Here is a 22,253-nt window from a genome sequence, read left to right as displayed (position 1 = left end):
CCAGATGGTACATAATCTTCAAAATGCACATTCAACTTGTGTTGTGCCACTATTATCAGCAGATTTCACCACAAATCTGACATCAGATAAGCAGGTCCTATATTTGTTCGAGAGATTGTCAGAATGTGGGACTACCGTCTCAAAGACTGACAATGCCGACAACACGAGATGAGTCAAAACTAAAACAGTAATACAACTCAAACTTAGACTACAGAGTAATTAGACAATAACATAACAATAAGCAACAAGTATCGCACATTGCCTAGTGTGTACAGTTTGAACATAATAATAATAACTGAGTACTGCCATATGGGCTGGAGTAACTAAAAAACTCAAAAGAATGATACTTGAGAGTTGAAGCATCAACATAGTGGACACAAATAAAGTAGGTAGTAGCAACTGGGAACTGAATCTTGTATTAAATCTCGGGTCTGCTCCAAGGTAACCTTCCATCAGTAGCGTTCATCATACGAGCGAGCGCCGCGAGTGGGCCGATCATAGGGAGCAGGCCTATCTCGGTAACTCCCGCCAAGGCGAGCAGGTCCAGCACTCCCATATCTGTCACCATTCGCCACACGTGGACCACCCCTGCCATAACCACCAGTTCCTCTAGGTTCATCACGGTAATAACTTCCACCTGGCCGCCCTCCATCTCTCTCATAGCTTCTTTCCCTGGCAAAGCCACCTGATGCATAACGATCACCACCACCATATCTGTCGCCAGAAAAACGATCAGCAGCTGGAGGATAGCGATCGCGTCCACCACCATAACGATCATCGGCATAGCGGCCACCATCATAACGATCATCAACATAGCGATTAGCAAAACGGTCTGATCCTCCAAAGCGGTCACCACGCCCACCAGCGCCATTGACATACCTGGAAGGGGGAGAGTACCTTCCAGGTCTACCTCCAACAGAATAGGGACATTCACGAGCCCAGTGTCCAGGGCGTCCACACTTAAAGCAATCATCACTTGCAGCGGGTACTATGTCAGCTGCACCACGATATCCACCTCTAGCTCCAGATGAGTAACTACTACCCCCATATCCATAGCCACCATCATTACTGTTCACTCTAGGTTGAGCTTTGTTCACAGAAATGGTCCGACCATCTAGTTCTCCATTGTGCATTTCCCGGATCGCAACATCCACAGCCCGAGGTTCCGAGAATGTAACAAACCCAAACCCACGGGAGCGGCCTGTGTCTCTTTCTGTTACAACCTATACATACAATGAAAGTGAACTCATGGGAAGATAGTAACTGCATATAATAGTGAACAGCCAAAAAAATCCAACACTAGCAATAGCATGCACATGCAAATTGGGCCATAGGGAAATGACAACAGCTGATAAGTATGTCAAGTATGGTACCGACTGAAAATATCTCACAAAACTGGAGAAACACAGTCAATCTTTATGCCACTGCTCAATTATTGTATGTAAAGTCAGTATCTCCTTTATCTGCCCCAACAATGCAGTATGCTAGCAACATCCAGAAGGCATACTATGGGCAACAGGTCAGAACTGGAAGCATGTGACACTGTGACCACAACAATGCCATCAATGAGTCATAGAAGATATCAGTTGCTCTAACAAAACAAACTGAACACTTCGTGTGTCGCTCATGTGCGGCACGAATGAGTAAACTCCACATCCAACAAACTGGACGAGGCCGGTTACTTTGGTCAGCACTACAGGCACAAAACAATAACTTTACACCTGAAGTTCTAACACGAAGCTAATCGGGCCTTAGTTAGTCTGCCACATTCCTTCAGGAAAACATAGCTGCAATACCTAAAGGCATCCTTATCAAGCACTGCTCTTTGTTCATGTACGGGTAAGCATGTCCATTTGAAGGGAAAGGGGCATTTGGAGACTGAGAACAATGGCCTTCCAAGTGACTGTAGGAATAAAATAGCACACAACACTCACTCTGAAGCATCACTTGTAACAAATCACTAACCAAGGACAACAAACAAATCTGCATCTGCCTTTCATATCAAAACTGATCCAGAACATTGCCATTATGCAGCAAAACTTGCGATAATTTCATATCCAACATTGCGATCATGTTAAGCTCTGTAGAGTTGATTAACCATGGCAATGAAAATTCGTTTGATGTAACCTTACACTGACATCAGTCAAGCTTAAACACTACCCATGCCATGGCAAAGGAGCACTGCTTCGGCCCACAAAACAAAGCACATCTAACAAATTTGCTAACAGTACCGTTACTTCATACTGAATTTTATACGATCCATCACCGCAAAAATGTATAACAATGAGCTCGAATTGACTAATATGTTTCATTTCCTTCAACTTCAATAACTTCCTACAATACAAAACTGGAGGTGACTGCAGGCTCTGTGAATCTGTGACTGCTATTAGATTGAAGTTAGAAAACAAGATAAACTCATCAATATAAAACTGGAAGTGACTGCAGGCCCTGTGAATCTGTAACTGCTATTAGATTGAAGTTAGAAAAGAAGATAAACTCAATAGCGTTTGCTAAGAGCGTAAAAAAACAATTAACACACCTAGGCGTGATAACTTGCTAATAAACACAGCTATGCTTTGGAAATTCGTTGAGAAACAGGTTAACAATATAATAATCATCATACTTCCAAATGAGATGGTTCCACCTAACACTGAATGAACCATAAAGAAAGAAAGGACTGCCCAACCTGAGATTGTGTATCAGATCACGCTCTTCCAGACTCCCCTAAGCAACAATAATGTAACATAACTGAATCATGATTAACCATCAGGTCGAAAAACAAGCCATCAAAGTTCTGCCGACACAGCTAATCAAACATACTAAATACTACTCCCTCTGTCCCATAATATAAGAGCGTTTATTACACTAGTGTAGTGTCAAAAACGCTCTTATTATTATGGAACGGAGGGAGTAAGTTACAGAAAATAACAAAACGGCAGTTTCACAATTACCCCCCCCCCCCTCCCCCCTCTTGTTTTTTACTCCATAACTCAGATCAAAATGTCTTAATCATCTTGTCTTATTGATGGGAAATGTTTTGATTACTAAAATATGGCTCTTTAATCAAGATTAGGTTTACAACCAATGCATCGGGCTTGTCAGCGGATTTACAGCACAGATCAAGTTAAAATGAAGAAACTCTGGAGAAATAAGGAAAACCAGATTAAGGATGAAACTGAAAAATCGTCACCCTATCTTTTCTTTACCTATACTAATAAAGGACCTATCGCTTCTGCACGTATGTCAGCAATTTTGGAAAAGAGCCCCTGCTGTTTTGGGTATTCAACCAGCAGTCCTCGATGAGTTAAGAAAAAACGGTTCGGGATTTATTTATTTATTTGGGGGGTGGGGGGGGGGGGGGTGGTGCAGATCGAGCGGCGGCGCTCCCGATCCGATTGGGAGCAGGACGACGGCGGCAAGCACATGAAGCATGCGGCTTATCCGAGCGGGAGGCGCGGAGGCGGGGCCGTCAAACGCGCACGCCCGCCCGCAGTCAACGCGGATGCAGTGCCCGTCCATGTCGCCTCGGGTCGATGCACGTGGACAAGGGGAGGAGCTCGCGAGGGCCAGCACCGGGAATGGAGCGGAGGTGGCTGGATCTGACGATTCCAGCACCAGGAATGGTGCGGAGGTGGCTGGATCTGACAATTCCACGGGGGCTGCAGCGACTAGCGGCTCCGTGGGCAGCGACCTGCGGAGTTCAAGCGGCGGCTGCCATGAAGGTTGGGCGGCGGCTCTCTCTCTCTATATATATATAGAGAGAGAGAGAGACAGGGAAGGAATAGAAGGAGAGGAAGAAGGCAGGTCACTCAAAGAGCATCCATCTCCTGCCCCTCTCTCCTCTTGCATGGCTGGATCTCTTGATCCCTAGTGGTGCTCCCTGTAGGCCTCCTCTTCCACGACATGGATCCGCGGCCACCTCGTCCCTGTAGTTGTTCCCTGGCCGCCTCCTGGTTAGCCATGGCCATACTCAAATATCCTATGCCCCTCCTGGTCACTGTTAGAACTTTAGAACATGGGTGCACTTATATTTATGCATCAGGATTTATTAACTTTTATACAAATTGTAGGAATATACTACAGTTAGTGGATTTTTTTTCCACAAATTGTAGGACTATACTAGTGTTTAGCACTTTCTAATTTTTATACAAGTTTTGTACCTGTAGCACTTTAATTTGGCACTTTGTCTTTTATTTGGAAACTCTGTCATGGCACTTTGTTCAACATCCATTTGTTTATGTTGCCATGTAATCTGGATGATTACTAAGGCGTAATTTTAGTTAATTAACCTTGGTACTTTGTTATTTACATTGCCAGTCTGTTATACAACACAAAATACAAATGAATAAATCTTAACACCTACATGTTTTATTTGCTCCCATGATCACTTCTTGGCTGATCCACATACAAGTTGAGGAGGCGCGGTCAAGGCTGGGAGGAAAGGCGGGTTGTCATCATCGCCAAACTGGGAGCTCTGCGCTTTGACCGTTCTCACTTTATTTATGGATTGGCTGAAGCTTCTGAACAGTATTTAGTTATTTCTTTCTTATATTTTCACTTTCAACACTACTCCTGAAGCTTCTGAACAGGTTTTAGCTATTTCTCTCTTATATTTTCACTTTCAACACCAATTCATTGCCTGAAGCTTGCATAGTATTAATAATTGCTTGCTATTCATTATTGCCTGAAGCGAGAGAACAATTTAGTTATTTCTCCGGTAATTGATAGTTGCTCATGGAGTTTTTCTTCTCTTTTCCCCTTTGTCGAAGATATGTCATAGCATCAGTTCTTCCCCTTTTATTATATGCTATCAGTGTTATATCTACATGTAGCGTCCGGGAATACTACGTACGCTGGGTTGAGCAACCCTTCCCCACATAGTGTTCTATAAAAAATAAGGCATCCATCTAATTCTACATGACAACCTTCCAACATGAGGTAACATCATTTGTGGCATGGGTATATCTTATATCTACTAACTATCACGTCTAGATATTAGCGTTACCAAGTGTATACATCTATATTGCCAATGCGTCTGCACTTTCGATAATTAGTCAATATTTTCATGTATTTGTTACAACAGTATCGTCTTAGCAAGCGTGTTGTCTTGTAAAAATTTGATGATTGCATCTGCACTTCGTATCTAAGGTTCTTACGATAATTAGCCAATATTTTCATGTATTTGTAGATGCACGAACTGTTTGCTAATTTCAGCTTTGTTCTTCATTACTGCAGGGCATATCTATATTCTAAGGAAAAATTAGTGCACCTGGTAATTCTTTCTTGACATGGCTATTCTATCGAGGTTTAATTCTATGATACACAACTAATAGTTTGTTGGTATGCATAACTATCTTGCCAAAGATTTTGCCTGTGTATATCACTTCATAGTTGAAAGTGTTTGCTGCAATCATTATGAGCATAAAAAATAGTGTAGAACTCTACTTGCTACTACCATCAACTCTCAATGAGTCAGTGATGGACAGGATTATCTCTCATGTATTTGAACAATGCATTCAGGGTCTATTGATAGATGCGTTAATTTGTTTTTTTATCACTCCTTTCTGCCACCAATGTTTTTACATCCAAATGAAGTACACTATTCTTATACAGTCTTAGAATATTTTGATTTTTTTAATGATCACTTAAATAAATAAATATCGACGGTTATGGGAGGGGGAGGCGGAGGGAGAGGGAGAGGGAGAGGGAGAGAGATACAGAGATACAGAGAGAGACAGAGAGAGAGAGAGGGGGGATTTTTTAATATTCTATAGCCTCCATTACTAAATCACCTCTCTGATGGAGCTGCAGTTTTGCATGGTTAAAATGAATGAGTATGTAAAGATTAGCGACATTTGCTTACAAGCACCTGCAATATCTTCATAAAATGCTTTCCTAGGGCTGGTCAATTCTTTTTTATTTCTGTCATAGTACATATGTCTATCACCACAAATTGTCATATGTTTTTCAATGGTACATGAGCTGCGAGTTGCCCTATTATTTTAAGAGTTCACAAGTTGGGTTGACTGTGAGACTCTAAATACATGACACATGGTCTTCTATAATTTATATTACTGTCCATCGAAGTGTTTTGTACTCATTATTATCTTAACACATAAATATTTGTGTGATTAAAAGTTGCAGGTTATTCCTTTGAATGATCTGAGAAATATATTTGGATTAGGGAAGCATGAAGCACAAGTAATCATCTCAGATATTGAATCTCAAGCATGCAGAAATAGGCTTACAAAATCCTTTAGTACTGATTTGGCTGCTGCTCCTAACAAAAAGCATCATTCCTCCAAAATCTCTGCCAAGAGTTACAGTTTGATCCTGAACTTGCTAGCAACATGCATAAAGATACCAAGCTGACACTTGTTTTTTGTATTGCATCATTAGTTTTACAGCATAGTTCTATGTTAGCTCGAAATTTGATCTTGCTCCTGCTAGCAAGCAAGGTTTTCGAGTCGCGAATCATGCGAGTCGCTCAGGGGTAGCGACTCGAAAAGAGTCGAGCTTGTAGTTGCGACTAGTCGTGACTCGCTTTTCGAGTCGACACTAAGTTGAGCCGATCTTTTTGCTCATCGACTAGTCGAGCGACTCGAAGTCGCTGCTAGCAAGATGTGTACCATATTAGCTACAGCTTGAAGGATATAATCCTTTTGTTTCAAGACTGATGGTTATACATTCCTCCAGTGTGAAAGTTACTACTTTCCGTTCAAATTTCTTCTGTTACATTCCTTCAGTGTGAAAGTTGTTAGCTACAGTTTGAAGGATATAATCAATTTTTTAACTATATGTATTTGGCTATCAAACAGCTTTTCTGCTATCCGATTTTGTTCCTGCAAAAGTTGCTTCTGTTCTATATAGTTGTACAGTTTTCATGTTAACTGGAAAGTACCAAAGTACCAAAGTTGTCTATCCTAGCTGCACCAAACTACAATTTTCTTGTTCTATTAATATGAGATATATAAGAAAGTGTGGTGGGCATGGCTTGTACTCATGCTTGAGGATATTTTAGGCTCTTGGACTGCCTCATGGCCACAATGAAGATGGGACACTTGTGGTTATCTTCATGTGTCATTGGTGGTCAGAGAAACAAAACAAAGCTGGAGTGAAAGGTTGAAACAAAACAAAGGGTCTAGGAGTTTCAATACATTATTGAAAAAATGTGCCAAACATTAAGGTTGATTTCAGTTCCTTTGCATATGTGTTCATCCTTCTAGCATAAGAAAAATATGGTGCTTTGCTTGAAAAATAGTGGCTTAATTCTGGAAGGCATTAAGTTTCCATACATGCTCGTGCTGATCAATCCATCCCTCTAAAAACATGATACCCTCTTTCACATGCTTCATATAAGCTATGTACATGCCATCTTGCCAAGCACTGATAACATGTTTCATTTAAGAGATCATCTGAGATTTGCATAATCGTTTTGAAAATGGACAGGGAAGCATGCGATGCCGGCCTCAGTCAGTGTCGGGCAATGGTGGCAGCTCGGGTAGGGTCGCGCACGACATCGACACCGGCCACCACCAGCGTTGGAGGGTGGGTCATTGGGACAGAAGGAGGAAGGCGAAGAGGAGGAAGAAGACCATGATCACAAAATTTTATCACCGATAGAAAACAGGAGACCGGTGCATAGTTGCTCTCGTACTATCCGCTAAAGAAATAGATAAAAGGCGATATATATTCGAAGGACTTCACTCATGTCACTTAGTCATCAGTTTGACTTATTTTCTTGTATTTGGCCCGTAGCAACGCAGGGTCATTGTACTAGTACAAAACTAAACGACTAAATGCCGCCAAAACGATCTCAACACAAATCCTCCTACGAGCACGCACAATACATGCAAACGAATCGAGGAATATCGCTAATACCTGCGTCTCGATGACCTTGCCGAACTCGCCGAAAGCTCGCTCCAGAGTGCGCTCCGTGGTGTCCCAGGAGAGTCCGCCCACGAAGATCCGTCCCACCTCCTTCTCCGTCATCTTCAATCCAATCGAGCCGAAAATTCCCCAACACCTACGCAAGCCACGAAATCACATCGAAAAAGTCAATCAACATCCTCGCCAATCTGTGCCGCTGTGCAGCGCGAATCGCATGCCCCCCTGAACGCCATGGGAAACACGAGATGGTGGATGCTTTTACCTTGGGCGGAAACCTAAGGACGGCTCTCTCGTGCTGCGGCGCTAGGGTTTTCAGAAAGAAAGGAGGGATGACATGACACGAGAGAGAGAAAATATCCGGATCTTCTGCATGTATCTTAATCTGGCTGCACCGAAAGCACGTGTTAGGCTGGTTGTAATGGGTAGTATTATATACTAGTCTATGATACCACATCTGTAATGCATAATATTGTATCATATATTAGTATTATAGAGTAGTTCATTTATTGACATGCAAGACACATAGTAGCACATCATTTAATATGATACGGTATCATGATATGATACTAAACTCTCTCTTCCTTCATTTAATTCTATGTCACCTCATTGAGATTGCCTAGTTGGCATGCATGATACTACCTATGATACTCCCATTACGGGCAGCCTTAGAGACCCAGATAAATTCTCAATATTTGGATTTTAGCGTGGCAGCTCGCAGGTTTTCTTTTAGATAAACCACGTGCATTTATTCATAAGTGCAGTTATGCAAATTTAAAGATGTAAAATTTATTTATATCCTTAAAACATGCTTTTTACATCTTCAAAAAAGACCAACTCCACCGGATAATGTATATTTATGATGTAAAACTTCAACTTCAATAAATGATATATATTTGTGATGTAAAACTAGCAAGTGATAAAATTGCTCACAAACTGAATATGTATCATAGAGCAATTCACGAGCGCCCACAAGCGACCCGAGCAGCAATGGGATGGACCACGAGCAGCAACATGGTTGGATATCGTGGCGGCGCGGATCTAGTGGCTCGCGGCTCCACGGCGGTGGTGGTTTCACGTGGCAAAGAGAGTTTTGAGTGAGTGGGAGAGGGAGCAACGGAGGGAAGGAGAGAGGCTAGCGGCTTGGGGTGGTGCGGTGCTAGGATTGAACCATGTGCCCACGAGTTAAGTGAGGGAAGGAGGAGAATGAGGAGCTCGTGCGGCTGGATGCCATGGTCGGAGGTGGAAGTGACACTGGCGAGCATGAGGCGGCGAGCGCAAGTGATGGAGCTCGCTGGAGTGGCGAGGATGGCCACCGGAGGACTGGAATGGGTTCGGGAGGCATCGCAGCTGGCCGGGGCGGCGTCGGGGATGGTAGAATCGGCCGACGAAGGCAAGTGGGAGAGGCGGGCATCGTGGCAGCGGGCGCACGTGGCGGAGCTCGCCGGAGCGGCGAGGATGACCGACGGAGGACTCGAATGGGTTGGGGCGGCGCACAACTGGCCGGGGCGGCGGGGCATCGCATATGATGGCCGGAATCGAACGGCGAAGGCAACGATAGAAAAGGGATCGGCGTTTGGGAACTTTCCTCGGAGGGGTTGGCGCATGGATGTGCGTTTACATCTTGATTTAGATCTCCTAGAGGTGGAGATGCAAATTTGCTCCGCGAGGTGTTGTAGTTTACATATCCGAAAGGCGGAGATGTAAATTTTGTTTGCATCTGCATCATGTGTTGGAGAGGTGTTTTGGGCTTTTGGAGATGCAAAAGTTAGGTATTTTTGCATACGCATCTTCTCTTGGAGATGCTCTAAGGAGAGTTACAAACCCACATGTAGCCACAATCTAAAGGCACCCAGGACACAACATGTACAACACTTTGCAAAAAGGACCCCACAGAAAACAATGAAGCCTGAGGGAGTCTGGGTCGTCTACCTATTCTCATGGGCCAGACTCCCGGGCATGTTCGACCCTCACTAGAAGTATTGGATTCGAGATGGACTCTTCCGAAGTCTTGGCATGCAATCCAAGGCGATGTAGTGATCGTCATATTCCTTCTCTATGTAACCGACCTTGTGTAACCCTTGTAGCTGTGGTATCTATATAAGCCAAGGGCATAGTTCGTAGGCCACGATTAAGCTCGTTACGATTAGGGTTTAGATCACAACATCCGATCTCGCAGTAGATCAACTTTGTACTCTGTACTACTCCATCAATAACAACAAGAGTAGGACGTAGGGTTTTACCTCCATCAAGAGGGCTCGAACCTGGTAAAACATCGTCTTCTTCGTCTCTCTTTACCCATCGACCCTAGATCCATAGTTTGGACACCCTACTCGAGATCAGCTGGTTTTGACACCGACATTGGTGCTTACATTGAGAGCTCTGTTGTGAGATCGCAAAAAGGCTTGATGGCTCGCTTGGTCACCAGCGACAACGTCTAGGCCGGGGATATCTTCATTTCCGGCCAATCCCCTGCTTTTAGCAGTACCACCCCGCACGTCAAGGCGGCTCATCACCAGATTGACGGGGTCACCCCGAGTCAGGAAATTAAGTTTGGTGAGTTGGAATTCATTGCCAATACCCGGGACGACATGATCCTCTCAGGGGTCTCGGCCTTGGCCGAAGAGCTCAAATTTTTTGGAGCCTTAACTTCGAGTCCTCTTCCCGACCTTGAGTCCAGAATAGATTCTAACCTTGACTCAGCCTCGAGCTAGGATCTGACTATGGTGTTCAAAGGCATGAGGGTCATCCCGCCCGAGCACACGTCCTATGACGAAGCTCCGGAGTTCAGCTCCTCTAGGGTTCTGAGGACTAGTTCAGCAAATCTCTCATGGTCAAATGAGACGGGGACCCGAGCCTAGACCGATGACTGTTCGGATGGGCCGACCCCGATCCAGGACCTTTTCGGCCCTGGAACCAGGTGCAGGGAACTTTATTCCCCACCCACCACCCACTTCCTTGCCACTATTGAAGATCTAACCAATCTGTTAGACTTCTCTTCTGAATAAGCCAAAAATATGGACACGGTCATTCAAGCGCTAGTCCTCCCGTAACGGGAAGATGGACAACCGCCCCCATGTACGACGTGTACATGGTGGACACCCCCAGGGACGAGGGTACCAGGGGGAAAAGTGATGATGACACCCCGGATAAAAACAACGGCTACGAGCCCGTTAAGCGACGTCGCCAGCGCAAAAAACCTAAAGCTCGTAATGGCAAGGAGAGCAATGCGGGCATGTCACGCCCAAGATGCGATCCTATCCTCAATTTGGCATGAGGGCCTCGTCAGGGATAGAAGCGCATCTCGTCGTTTCGCAAGAATGGATATCGTTACAAGTACATGTACTGAAAAGATGAGAGATATATATAGAATTGGCTTACACTCGCCACAAGCTACATCAGAGACACATCAGTACAATACATAAACATCATGAAGAAGACCAGGGTCCGACTACGGACGAAAAACAAACGAGAAAAGAAGAACGACGTCCATCCTTGCTATCCCAGGCTGCCGGCCTGGAACCCATCCTAGATCGATGACGAAGAAGAAGAAGAAGAAGCAACTCCAAATGAACAATCAACGCGCTCGCGTCAAGTAACCTTTACATGTACCTGCAATTGGTGTTGTAGTAATCTGTGAGCCACAGGGGACTCAGCAATCTCATTTCCAACGGTATCAAGACTAACAAAGCTTAATAGGTGAGGCAAGTTTAAGTGGTGAGGTTGCAGCAGCGGCTAAGCATATATTTGGTGGCTAAACTTACGAGTACAAGAAATAAGAGGGGGAAGATCTACGCATAGCAGACGTGAACTATGGTTGATCAAATGAATGATCCTGAACACCTACCTACGTCAGACATAACCCCACCGTGTCCTTGATCGGAGAAGTAACTCACGAAAGAGACAGTCACGGTTACGCACACAGTTGGCATATTTTAATTAAGTTAACTTCAAGTTATCTAGAACCAGTGTTAAACAAAGTTCCACGTTGCCACATAACCGCGGGCATGACTTTCCAAAAAGATTTAACCCTGCAGGGGCGCTCCAACTAGTCCATCACAAATTACCACAAGCCGCATAGAAATCCTCGACCACGAAGCTCGCAATCTCGTCGGACTCCTTAGTGGAAAACCTCAACTCTGAGATTACCCAAAGCATCACTGGAATCCCGATGCACAAGATATTTCGCCAAAGGTAAAACTAATCCAGCAAGGCCGCCCGACGTGTCGATGATCCCGATAGGAGCCGCGTATCTCGTTCTCAGGACACGACGGATGAGCTAGACGCCGGGATCGCTAAAACCCTGGGTGACCAGGGGGCGTCGGACATCGCTCAGGTGGGACCAACACTCATGAGGAGCACTAGCCCGGGGGTTGATTAAATTCCTTGGGTTAATTACTCCCTATGCAGTTCATTAGTTATTAGGCAAATGTAGTACCAAAGTTGGGCCTTGCGAGACCAGCTTTAATCTAAAATGAATTATCAAGGGGGTCCCCATAACAACCCCGATCGTGTTAGGAGCGCTCAAATATGGAACATATCACCGGTAGCCGAAACTAAGGGGGGCAAAGGTGGAACAAAACACCAGGCTAGAAAGGCCGAGCCTTCCACCTTTTACCAAGTATATAGGTGCATTAAATTAAATAGCATTTAATATGGTGATATAACAAGGAACCCATGTTATCACATGGAAGCAACTACACCTGCAACTAGCAACGCTAACACATGGTAAAGCAAGCAGTAACATAGCCAGTCAGTGGTTTGCTAGGTTGAACAGGTTGAAGGTTTCCATGGCATTGTTGAGAGGCTGATATTTAACATGTGGTAGGCAACAAGACATAATCGATAGAAGCGATAAAACTAACATGGCAATGATAGTAATGGTATCTGGGGAAATGGTCATCTTGCGTGAGATCCCGCTTGGAAGAAGAACGACTCCATGAAGTCGGCGAGCCAATGTAGTCGAACGGATCCTCACATTCCGACACGCTTGCGGAACTCTATCGAGACGGAGCAAACCGGAGACAAGCATCAACACAGATAATCACCATGGCAAATGCACGACATGAAGCACAACCTAATATGATGCATGATCAATTCAAAAATGCAAGGGATGGCATGGCAATTCACCTCACGCAAACACTACACATTAAGTGAAGCTCGATATGCAACGAGTTGCATATCGACGAAACTCCACGTTTAATTATTTAGTTCACTCCCGTTTATTTACACGCAATATTAAATGTTGTTTCACATGGCAAGAGGTGAAGCGGGTGATTCTACATGTCATCCTAGTCGCTTAACACACGGGACTTTGAAAGTCGCTATGTTACAAGAAACATGCAACACAAGATATTATGCCTTGAATGCATCATGCATGCAAGCCTACAACAACACTGGCAAGAAGGAAAAGAAGCATGTGTCGCCATGGCGAATGAAAGGGAACCATGGCGGCAAAACGGAAACGATGACACAGCAACGTTCGTATCCCGATAACTCAATGAGGTATCGGTGCCAACGAATTGGAAGCGTGTGCGTGACATGCCAAATAAAGATGGGGTGAACCCGTTTATCGGGTTCCCCTGTGTCAGGGGCACAACAAAAGAGGGACAACGTGCAACGGGCAACATATAAGGTGCTAGCATACGATTACATCTCATACATCACATGCACTCGGTTCGCGACAACGTTCCAACGGTATACCTTTGGAGCATGCATATCGGAGCAGTTCGAGTCATTGCGGTGTAGGTAACAAGGTCGTCGTGGACGTCGTGGAAGTAGTGGTACTCGTGATCTCGTTGATGGTAGTCGTACACTTGGTGTAGTGGTACCCGGGTCTTTGCGATGGTAGCAGAGGCACATGGTCACCTTAGCGCTTGTGTGATCCAAATATAAATGACACGAAACTCCACATACGATGCATCCAAATGGCCATCCCAAACCAGCAGCAAGCAGGCAACGCAAGCAGCATAGCGGCGACAGCAACAACATCAAGCAGCAGCGGCGACAGCAAGCAGCAAGCAACAGCAAGCAGCATAGCGACATAGCAACAGCAGCAAGCAGCATCGGCAGCAGCAAACAACAACGCAACGCAAGTAGCAGGCAACAACAAGCAACGACAGCGGCGGCGGCAAGCAGCAAGCAGCAAGCAGCAACAGCGAGCGGCAACAAGCGGCTAGCAGGCACAGCAACAGCAGCAACGCGACAGCAAGCAACAGGCAACAACAGCTAACGGTCGGCGCGGCGGCTCTGCAGGGCGAGGCGAACCTCCGACGAGGGGCTCGGGCGGCGCGGCTGGAGGAGCCAGGCGGCGACGGCGAGGTCGACAGAGGGGGGTCTCGCTGGAGAGCTTCGGCAGGGATGACCTCGGGCCCGGCGTGGAGCCTGGGCGCGACGGGCACTGCACTGGCGGCGGGGCGCGCGGCGAACAAAGGAGAAAGGTCGGCTAGCGGCGAGCACGGGGCGAGGTCGTGCACGGGAACGACGGCCGGCTCGGGCATGGGAGCTGCTCCCTGGCACGAGCGAGGGGAACACAGAGGGGAGACGGGAATCGGGCTAGGGGGTCCCGAGGAGGGGATCGGGAGGAGGAACGAGAGGAGGGAATCGAGAGGAAGACGACGCAGGGGAGAGTGGCACGCGCGGGGGCATTCGGGAGGAGGCGGCGTAGGGTGCCCGACGTGGGAGGAGGAAGATGGAATCGGGGCTGAGCTCTCCTTGTCGCTAGGTTAGGGGAGCCGGGTTGGGCCTTGGGCCGCGGTGGCTGCAGGCTGGGCTTCTCTCCCCCCCTTTCTTTCTTGTTTTTTAATTTCTTTTACAACAACTTGCAAAGAAAGTAAACAATGGATAAAGTTGGAATTCCAACAAGAGAGATATTTTCTCGGAGCCACAAAAATATGGAGGATTTAATAAAATTGGTTTGGGGATTTTACAGAATATAAATTCGGACAAGTTTTGAATTTACTTCAAACTTGCCTAAATTTAAACCATAACCAAACCAACACCAAACGGACTGAGATTTAAGATGGTGACCCTATACAATGGATATTATTTATGGGCTCAATCGAAACATTTATTTGAGCATTTACATTTGTAGCTCAAATAAATGAAAGCAAAGGGAAGAAGAAGGTGCAAGGGATATCATGGGAAGAATGTCAATGGCATTGCGAATGAGATAAAGAGCGTAGTTGGTATGCCACACAAGATTCCAATGGATTGAAATAAGTTGAGAATGGGAAAAGGAAAGCAACAAGGAGTGGCTAGGAGAAGAGGGAAAAATAAAATGAACACAACAAGGGAAGCAATCACACCAGAGATGATGAACATGATGCATGATACGTGATGAATGCAACAAACAAAATAAAAGAGACTGCGACAACGAATTAAAAGGGATCTTCTGGAGCGTCGGTGTCGGGCTATCACAGGGCACCAGGGATAATTCAAAACCCAAGGATACGGAAAATCCAGCCGAATCCCCAAAACCTGACGACCCCAAATACGCCCCCGACCTACCAGGATACATGGCTACATACCAACCTGAAGATCTTGGCGATTCCTGAGACAACAACTATGTACCTCCGATCAAGGAGGAGGAGAGCTTGGGAGTCGAAGATCTCATCCCCCGAAGACCCACTCGATCAGGAAGTATTCAGGCAATAGCTCATAGCCACTTCTTGGAGACTGAAGCTAAAGCAGAGACACCTCAAAGCCGAACAAGACTCCATCAATGAAAGATGGACTATAGTCTTGGTCACCGAGGAAGGGTACATAAAGGAGCGACAGGGGCAAACCAAAAGTTAACCGCGTTGGCGCTTGTTGCTATAGTTTGAAGACGAGGCCTTGGAGCGCGCACCGCCCAGATTCACACAAGACAATCAACTAGACCGTCCTCCTCGGGGACGGGACAAGAAAAAGGAATCAGTTCAACCCGGAGACCGATATGATCTGCGGCAGAAAATTAAGTCTAAAGCAGAACAAACCAAATACATTTGCATATCCAGAAGTCGCACTCCCATGAGACAAGGCAGGTACCAAGCTCGACCCAACCAGGACGATGGAGTTCGGGATAAGCAGCATGGTAGGACCTCGTCCAATCTCAAGCACGAAACAACTCGGATAAGGGGAGTCGCTCACCAAATGTGCTTCACACATGAAGTGATCTGACATCAGTTCCCCGAAGGGTTTAAACTCGTAAATATTGAGCAGTACGAAGGGACAACAGATCCGGCCGTATAGATCGAAGATTTCCTCCGTCACATTCACATGGCTCGTGGAGATGATCTCCACGCCATCAAATACTTACCACTTAAGCTCAAAGGGTCGGCTAGGCACTGGCTGAATAGCCTCCCAGAAAACTCCATCGGGAATTGGGAGGATCTTGAAGGTGCCTTTCGAGACAACTTTCAAGGTAATTATGTTCGGTCACCCGGGTCCGACAACTTGAGCCACATAATCCAACAGCCCGACGAGTCATCTCGACAATTCTGGAACATATTCCTCACCAAGAATAATCAGATTATTGATTGTTCGGATGCTGGGGCGTTAGCTTCCTTCCGCAACAACATACGAGACGAATGGCTAGCCCACACGCTTGGACAGGAAAGGCCGAGGACAATGGCCGCCTCACTTCCCTCATGACCAGCCATTGCGCGGGTGAGGAAGCCCCGATGCTTCTACAGTCACGGACACTAATGGAAAGCCAGGACACAACAAGAATAAACGCTCGTACAACAGTGATAATGCCGATTACACGGCGGTCGATGCCGGATTCAGCAACTCCAGGCCTTGACCCGAGAAGAAACCTTTCAAAGGAAACGGGGACGAGCCGACCACATTGGACAAAATACTCGAGGGGCCGTGTCAGATACACGACACTCAGAACAAGCCCGCTACTCACATCACCCGTAACTGTTGGGAGTGATCAAGCCGGCGAGCAAAAGCATGGCTGAAGACAAGGCCAGGAGCCCCCATAGCAAGGACGACGAAGAACCTCGCCGCCCAAATAACGGGTGCCAAAAGTAGTTTCCTCTGAAGTAAAAATGGTGAACATGATCTACGTCACCCACTTGCCCAACAAGGAGAGGAAGCGTGCGCTCCAGGGTGTATATGCTATAGAACCAGTAGCCCAGAAGTACAATCCATGGTCGACATGCCCAATCACCTATGATCGCATGGACCACCCTGCGAGTATTCAACATGGGGGTCAGTGTCTTTGGTACTCGATCCCATCATTGACGGGTACCATCTCACATGATTCCTCATGGATGAAGGCAACAACCTTAATCTTATTTACGAGGATATGGTGCGGAAAATGGGCATTGATCCATCAAGAATCAAACCCAGCAAAAAAACGTTCAAATTAGTAATTCATGGCGTCGAGGCTCGTTGTTTGGGCACGATAACCCTAGAGGTAGTGTTTGCCTCACCCGACAACTTTCGCAACAAAGATTTTGATCTTTGACATTGCCCCTTTCCACAGCGGGTACCATGCACTCCTCGGTCGTACGACATTCACTCGCTTCAATGGCGTCCCCCATTATGCATACCTCAAGCTAAAGATGACATGACCCATGGGTGTTATTACGGTTGTTAGGGCATATTTCTCCCTAAGTGGTTTTGGTGATTGATGACAATGCATGTGCAGACTAATCGTGTGCATTGAGCATTTCAGATAATTCATGACTAGGAACAATACGATTCGGTGCCCATCGGAGTCTTTCAAAGACGGTTTCTTTCTACGTTTCTCTTTGGTGGACTTGAGTCATAGGAAAGCCGTACTATTAAGAGGGGGTCCGCTTCAGAAAGGTTTGGGTGAAATCAACATGTACACATTTCTATTGCACCACCTTTCCCTTGCTTCAATGGAGATACAACTTATTTTCCCCTGTCTGTTCCAAAGGGCCAGCGGTAGTACCGCTGGCGCCAGCGGTAGTACCGCAGGCACAGCGGTAGTACCGCTCTTTGAGCGGTAGTAGTTTTTTACTACCGCTCTGTGGGCGGTAGTAGTTTTTTACTACCACTCTGTCGGACTTTTTGCGCATCCTTTTGCCTCACAAGTGATAGGCACGATAGTAGTTTTTTACTACCGTGGTTGGTGAACCTATCGTGCGGTAGTACAGCTCCTAGCAGCGGTAGTACTACTTTGCTCGTGCTGTGAGTGGGGGGTAACGGTTGGATTTGTCTCCCCACTATATAAAGGGGTCTTGTTCCTCTCAAAGCTCACCTCTTACCTCCCAAGCTCCATTGTTGCTCCATAGCTCATTCTCGCCCGATCTCTCTCCCTAGCCAATCAAACTTGTTGATTTCCTAGGGATTGGTTGAGAAGGCCCTCGTCTACACTTCCACCAAGAGATATTTGATTCCCCCCACTAATCCCTTGCGGATCTTGTTACTCCTGGGTGTTTGAGCACCCTAGACGGTTGAGGTCACCTCAGAGCCACATGCCATTGTGCTGAAGCTTCGTGGTCTTGTTGGGAGCCTCCAAGCTTTGTGTGGAGATTGCTCCAACCTTGTTTGTACAAGTCCGGTCACCGCCTTCAAGGGCACCAATAGTGGAATCACGACATCTCGTATTGTGTGAGGGCGTGAGGAGAATACGGTTACCCTAGTGGCTTCTTAGGGAGCATTGTGCCTCCACACCGCTCCAACGGAGACGTGCTTCCTGTTAAAAGGCAGAAACTTCAGTAACACATCCTCGTCTCCATCGGTTCCACTTGCGGTTATCTCTTACCTTTACTTTGTACTTATTGTTGTTGTGGTGTAGTCCTTGCTTGCACTTGTTGTCGTGGTTGTTAGAATCATATAGGTTTCTCACCTAGTTGTTCATCTAGAGAACCTTTTGTTGCTAACCCTAATTTGTTAAGAAGAGCTAAAAATTGGTAGTTGCCTATTCACCCCCCTCTAGTCAACCATATCGATCCTTTCAACGGTCAATGGTAACACCGAGCGATCCCTCCGGACTAAGGAATGCACTATGGCTTTGGCAGCCAAAGTACATGCCGACGATAAGACTCCTAGGCCAAAGTTATCCATCAAGGAGCATAAAACGGGCTCGTACCCCATTGCAGCCGCATACCATGACATCTAAATAGGGATACACTCCTCATAGCAGCACCATGCCTCCAGCAAAGTATGTCCCTCGAAGGCACAACTTTGCACTCAAGATACCATGGGCATCTATGGGGATTAATGATATACAACTTATGTTCAGATAAATCGAACCATGGCCAGTGCAGTCTTCGGACGTATATAGGTACCATCAAGGACCAATCTCTATGTTAGGCACACCCACAAATAGGCGGCCTCTCAAGACCGCCATTGTTCACAAGAGTTGTTCATTGAAGTTCTCTCATGTTTAAGGAGTATTCTCCGAAGAGTGAAGGCGCAGACGTGCATTAGGGTATTTATAGGAACATCAAGCTAGTTATACCAAACCTTATGTAAACCTCTACTTTGTAGACCTTTTTCATCTATATATATATAAGTTGCTTGTTGAATCCAAATTATACGATTCAAAGTTTTTGGATGTAAGGAATGCTCTTTGTGATTTACGAGCTTTGCAATGACTTTTTTGCCTCCTACTTTTTCTGAACTGTTTCTCGAACGCATATACAAGCTTGTTTTTATGAACATATATGATATTGACTGAATTGACGGGGGCTTGGCCCTCATGACCACCCCTTCGAATCGTTACAATACTATTTGGCATTTCACGTGTGTGGCGTCTTGGATTTGCATTATATGCATCAGTTCCGAATTATGTCTTTGGCCAAATGTTGGGTTGCCCGCTCATGTGTTTAGCCATTTACGTTCTGCTAGTTTGGCTAAAAGGGTAAAGGGAGAACCACTACGGTTGTGTTTCCAGCTAGTCTGGTTAAGTACCTAAGTGGAGAAAGCCGAAAACTGACCAAGATGATAAGCGAGAACTGGTCCGCGATATGAAGACAAGTGTTAAACTAAAGAACCATTGGGGGTTCATCGCTTTCTGCAAAAGGGTTGAAGTCATTCAGACCAAGTGATTACATGTTTTTACACCATGGCATAAGTCGAATATCACAATTTTCAAAAGGGTTCTACTTAACACCCACGACCAAGCTCTTATGGTTAAATAAAAGCATTAAAGCCAAATAGTCCGACTGCTTGGTTTTCTCCCACATTAGCGCCTTAGGATGCCAAGACGTTGGCTAAGGGTAACAATGCGAAAGCCAAAGGCACCCTCGCTATAATCTGCGGGGGGCTGAAGCCGACGACTAGAAACTTTCAATATCAAAATAACGAAAACAATAGTTGCAACTAAAAAAGACATGGTCTACCATGCAAAAATTAAAAGACGTTGTATTATACAACCACTTTTACACGATAGGATTTTTACACGAAGAATCGTGCTTCTATAGCCCGGACACCTTCCATGGCAGTAGAGAAATACAGTTTGGGGCGTGTGTGCTCCTTCCCACGCAGTGGAGCTGCGGTGGCCATCTCCAAAGGCTTTAACTTTGGCAAGTGTGTCATTGTCCTCGCAAAGGCCGTTCGAGCTCCCTCAATGCAGAACGAACGCTTCATGACGTTGATTCGAGGTGAAGCAAGTCATCTTGTGCAGCTCCATCAATTATTTCAATCGATCGGACACAGGCTCGGGATGCTCCGGATTTTTTAACCGTGCCCAAAATAGCCTTTGTTGGGTCGCGCCCTCCTGAGAAGCATAGTACTTCTCAGATTCCTCCACACTCTTCGGAACATCTGCATTCGTACCTGGAGAACTCCATATTCGAGTAAGCAATGAACATATTCGTCTGCCAAATGTACATTGTATTAAATATCGGTTAACATATGCGATTTGCTTGATCTGATGGACCTCTTTCTGAAGATCGTGTGCCTCCTTACACGCTTCTTTAAGTGCGGCAGTGACCGACGTTAGTTCGATTGTTTTTTCTTTTTCTTTCTACTCAAGGGCCTCATTCTTCGTGATGGCCTACTTTAGTTCTTGTTAAACTTCACTGAACCAGACGTCGGATTTATCGCTAGCAGCTTTGCCTTGCATGGTCGGCGCCCTTTGTTCGGCGGCCTCCTCCTTAGCCTTGTCCGGTTCACCTTTAAGCCAATCAACGTGAGCAACAACGGTTGTGGTAATCATGTAGACAACATAGACTGGAGACAAAGATAGAAAACAATTCAATAAGAGAGCTTAGGCTTGCACACTTACTTTGAGCGTCTTCATAACGCTTGTTGATGCGATCTAGCTCCTCTTTGAAAACCTTTAGTTTCCGATTCATTTCCGCCAGCTTCACACAATTGGGGGCTGCGGCTAATGTAGAAGCTTACAAAAGAGCATTTTTGAAACTTTTATAAGTTTTCAGGTTTTTTCGAAATCCTTTGCTAAGGGTGTTTCTTATCAACCCACCAGAGTCTTGGAGGCTAAACGCACTATTTCCGAACTATTCTGACCCCCGCATGAGTTTTTTAAACTCACATAAGGCTCGGGGGCTACTAGGCATAATATTGGTTTTAGACAATGTATAATTACAAAAGGAAAAGTATGCAGATTACCTTGATGCCTGCTAGTAGCACGTAAAAAGCTTCTTTGAGACCGTTGTCAACGCACTGAATGCTTTGCTATACCGCCCTCAGATGAGTGCGGTATTCTTCAGGAACAGAAGGATCATTGAGACCTTCCTCCCTTAAGTTAGGCCACCTAGTTCGGTGTTGCCCATCGTGGATGGCTCCGGGTACGCCGTAGCAGTCTCCATTCTCGGAGAGAACACTACTGATGGCGGCATGGAAGGAGGACCCTCCGAAGTTGTCTTCGTAGGAGACCCAGAAGGTCTCGGCTCTCCTTCCTTTCTCACTGGGAGGAGTTCGTCCTCCTGGTCCTTTGTGGCCGGAGTGTTAACCTCGGCCATAATGTCGTCACCCCCGGTAGTAGTCTCTGGCACAGGGGGGACCTCCCTGGATACCATCTCCCCGGTCTCCTTGGTTTAAGGGGGAGGTGTGTGGGGCGAGCCGGTCCCGTTTTCAGCTAGATTGGCTAGTAGGGAATCCCCCTCAGATATTTGATCAGTAGGGAAGTCATGATGCAGGCTGCAATACGGAAAATGAGCCTAGTTAGAACCACAACACTTAGAGGAAAGATGTATTGAGATTTTCAATGGATACCTTTTTGCTCGGGGTTTCACCCTGAGAGTCCTTTGGGGGACCGATGCTTCATCCTCGGACTCCTCGTGCGAGTATGGGGTATCATCAAATAGGGCCATAGGGGCCCTATGTTGCTTCACCGGAGCAATGTGAGCTTGATGTCCCTCGGCGTCTTCAGACATTGCTCTTTTCTTTGTATGGGAGGAGTCACTCACCTCCTCCTGATCTTCTTATTCCTCTCC

The 22,253-nt window shown here is 46.0% G+C and overlaps 1 protein-coding gene across 1 annotated transcript; it reads right to left on the bottom strand.

Moving 5' to 3' along the window:
• Positions 1 to 209: 209 nt before the first annotated feature.
• On the bottom strand, positions 210 to 8,264 carry LOC123426076 (glycine-rich RNA-binding protein RZ1C-like). The gene is made up of 3 exons (XM_045109848.1): positions 8,153 to 8,264; positions 7,882 to 8,026; positions 210 to 1,223 (listed from the first exon to the last, which is right to left on the bottom strand). The coding sequence occupies exons 2-3, from the start codon at positions 7,990 to 7,992 to the stop codon at positions 453 to 455; spliced, it is 882 nt and encodes a 293-aa protein (XP_044965783.1). The 5' UTR covers positions 7,993 to 8,026; positions 8,153 to 8,264; the 3' UTR covers positions 210 to 452.
• Between the last annotated feature and the right edge of the window lie 13,989 nt (positions 8,265 to 22,253).

Source organism: Hordeum vulgare, chromosome 2H, assembly GCF_904849725.1.
Source record: "Hordeum vulgare subsp. vulgare chromosome 2H, MorexV3_pseudomolecules_assembly, whole genome shotgun sequence".
Classification (NCBI taxonomy): Eukaryota; Viridiplantae; Streptophyta; class Magnoliopsida; order Poales; family Poaceae; genus Hordeum; species Hordeum vulgare.
This window is presented reverse-complemented; position numbering and strand designations above follow the sequence as displayed.

What these genes read in the sequence shown, in the direction of transcription:
- LOC123426076 (XM_045109848.1), bottom strand. Translation starts at nt 7,992, where the DNA reads ATGACGGAGAAGGAGGTGGGACGGATCTTCGTGGGCGGACTCTCCTGG. An exon ending in GCAAGGTCATCGAGACGCAG is followed by an intron (nt 1,224 to 7,881) that starts GTATTAGCGATA and finishes TTGTATGTATAG; the next exon opens with GTTGTAACAGAAAGAGACAC.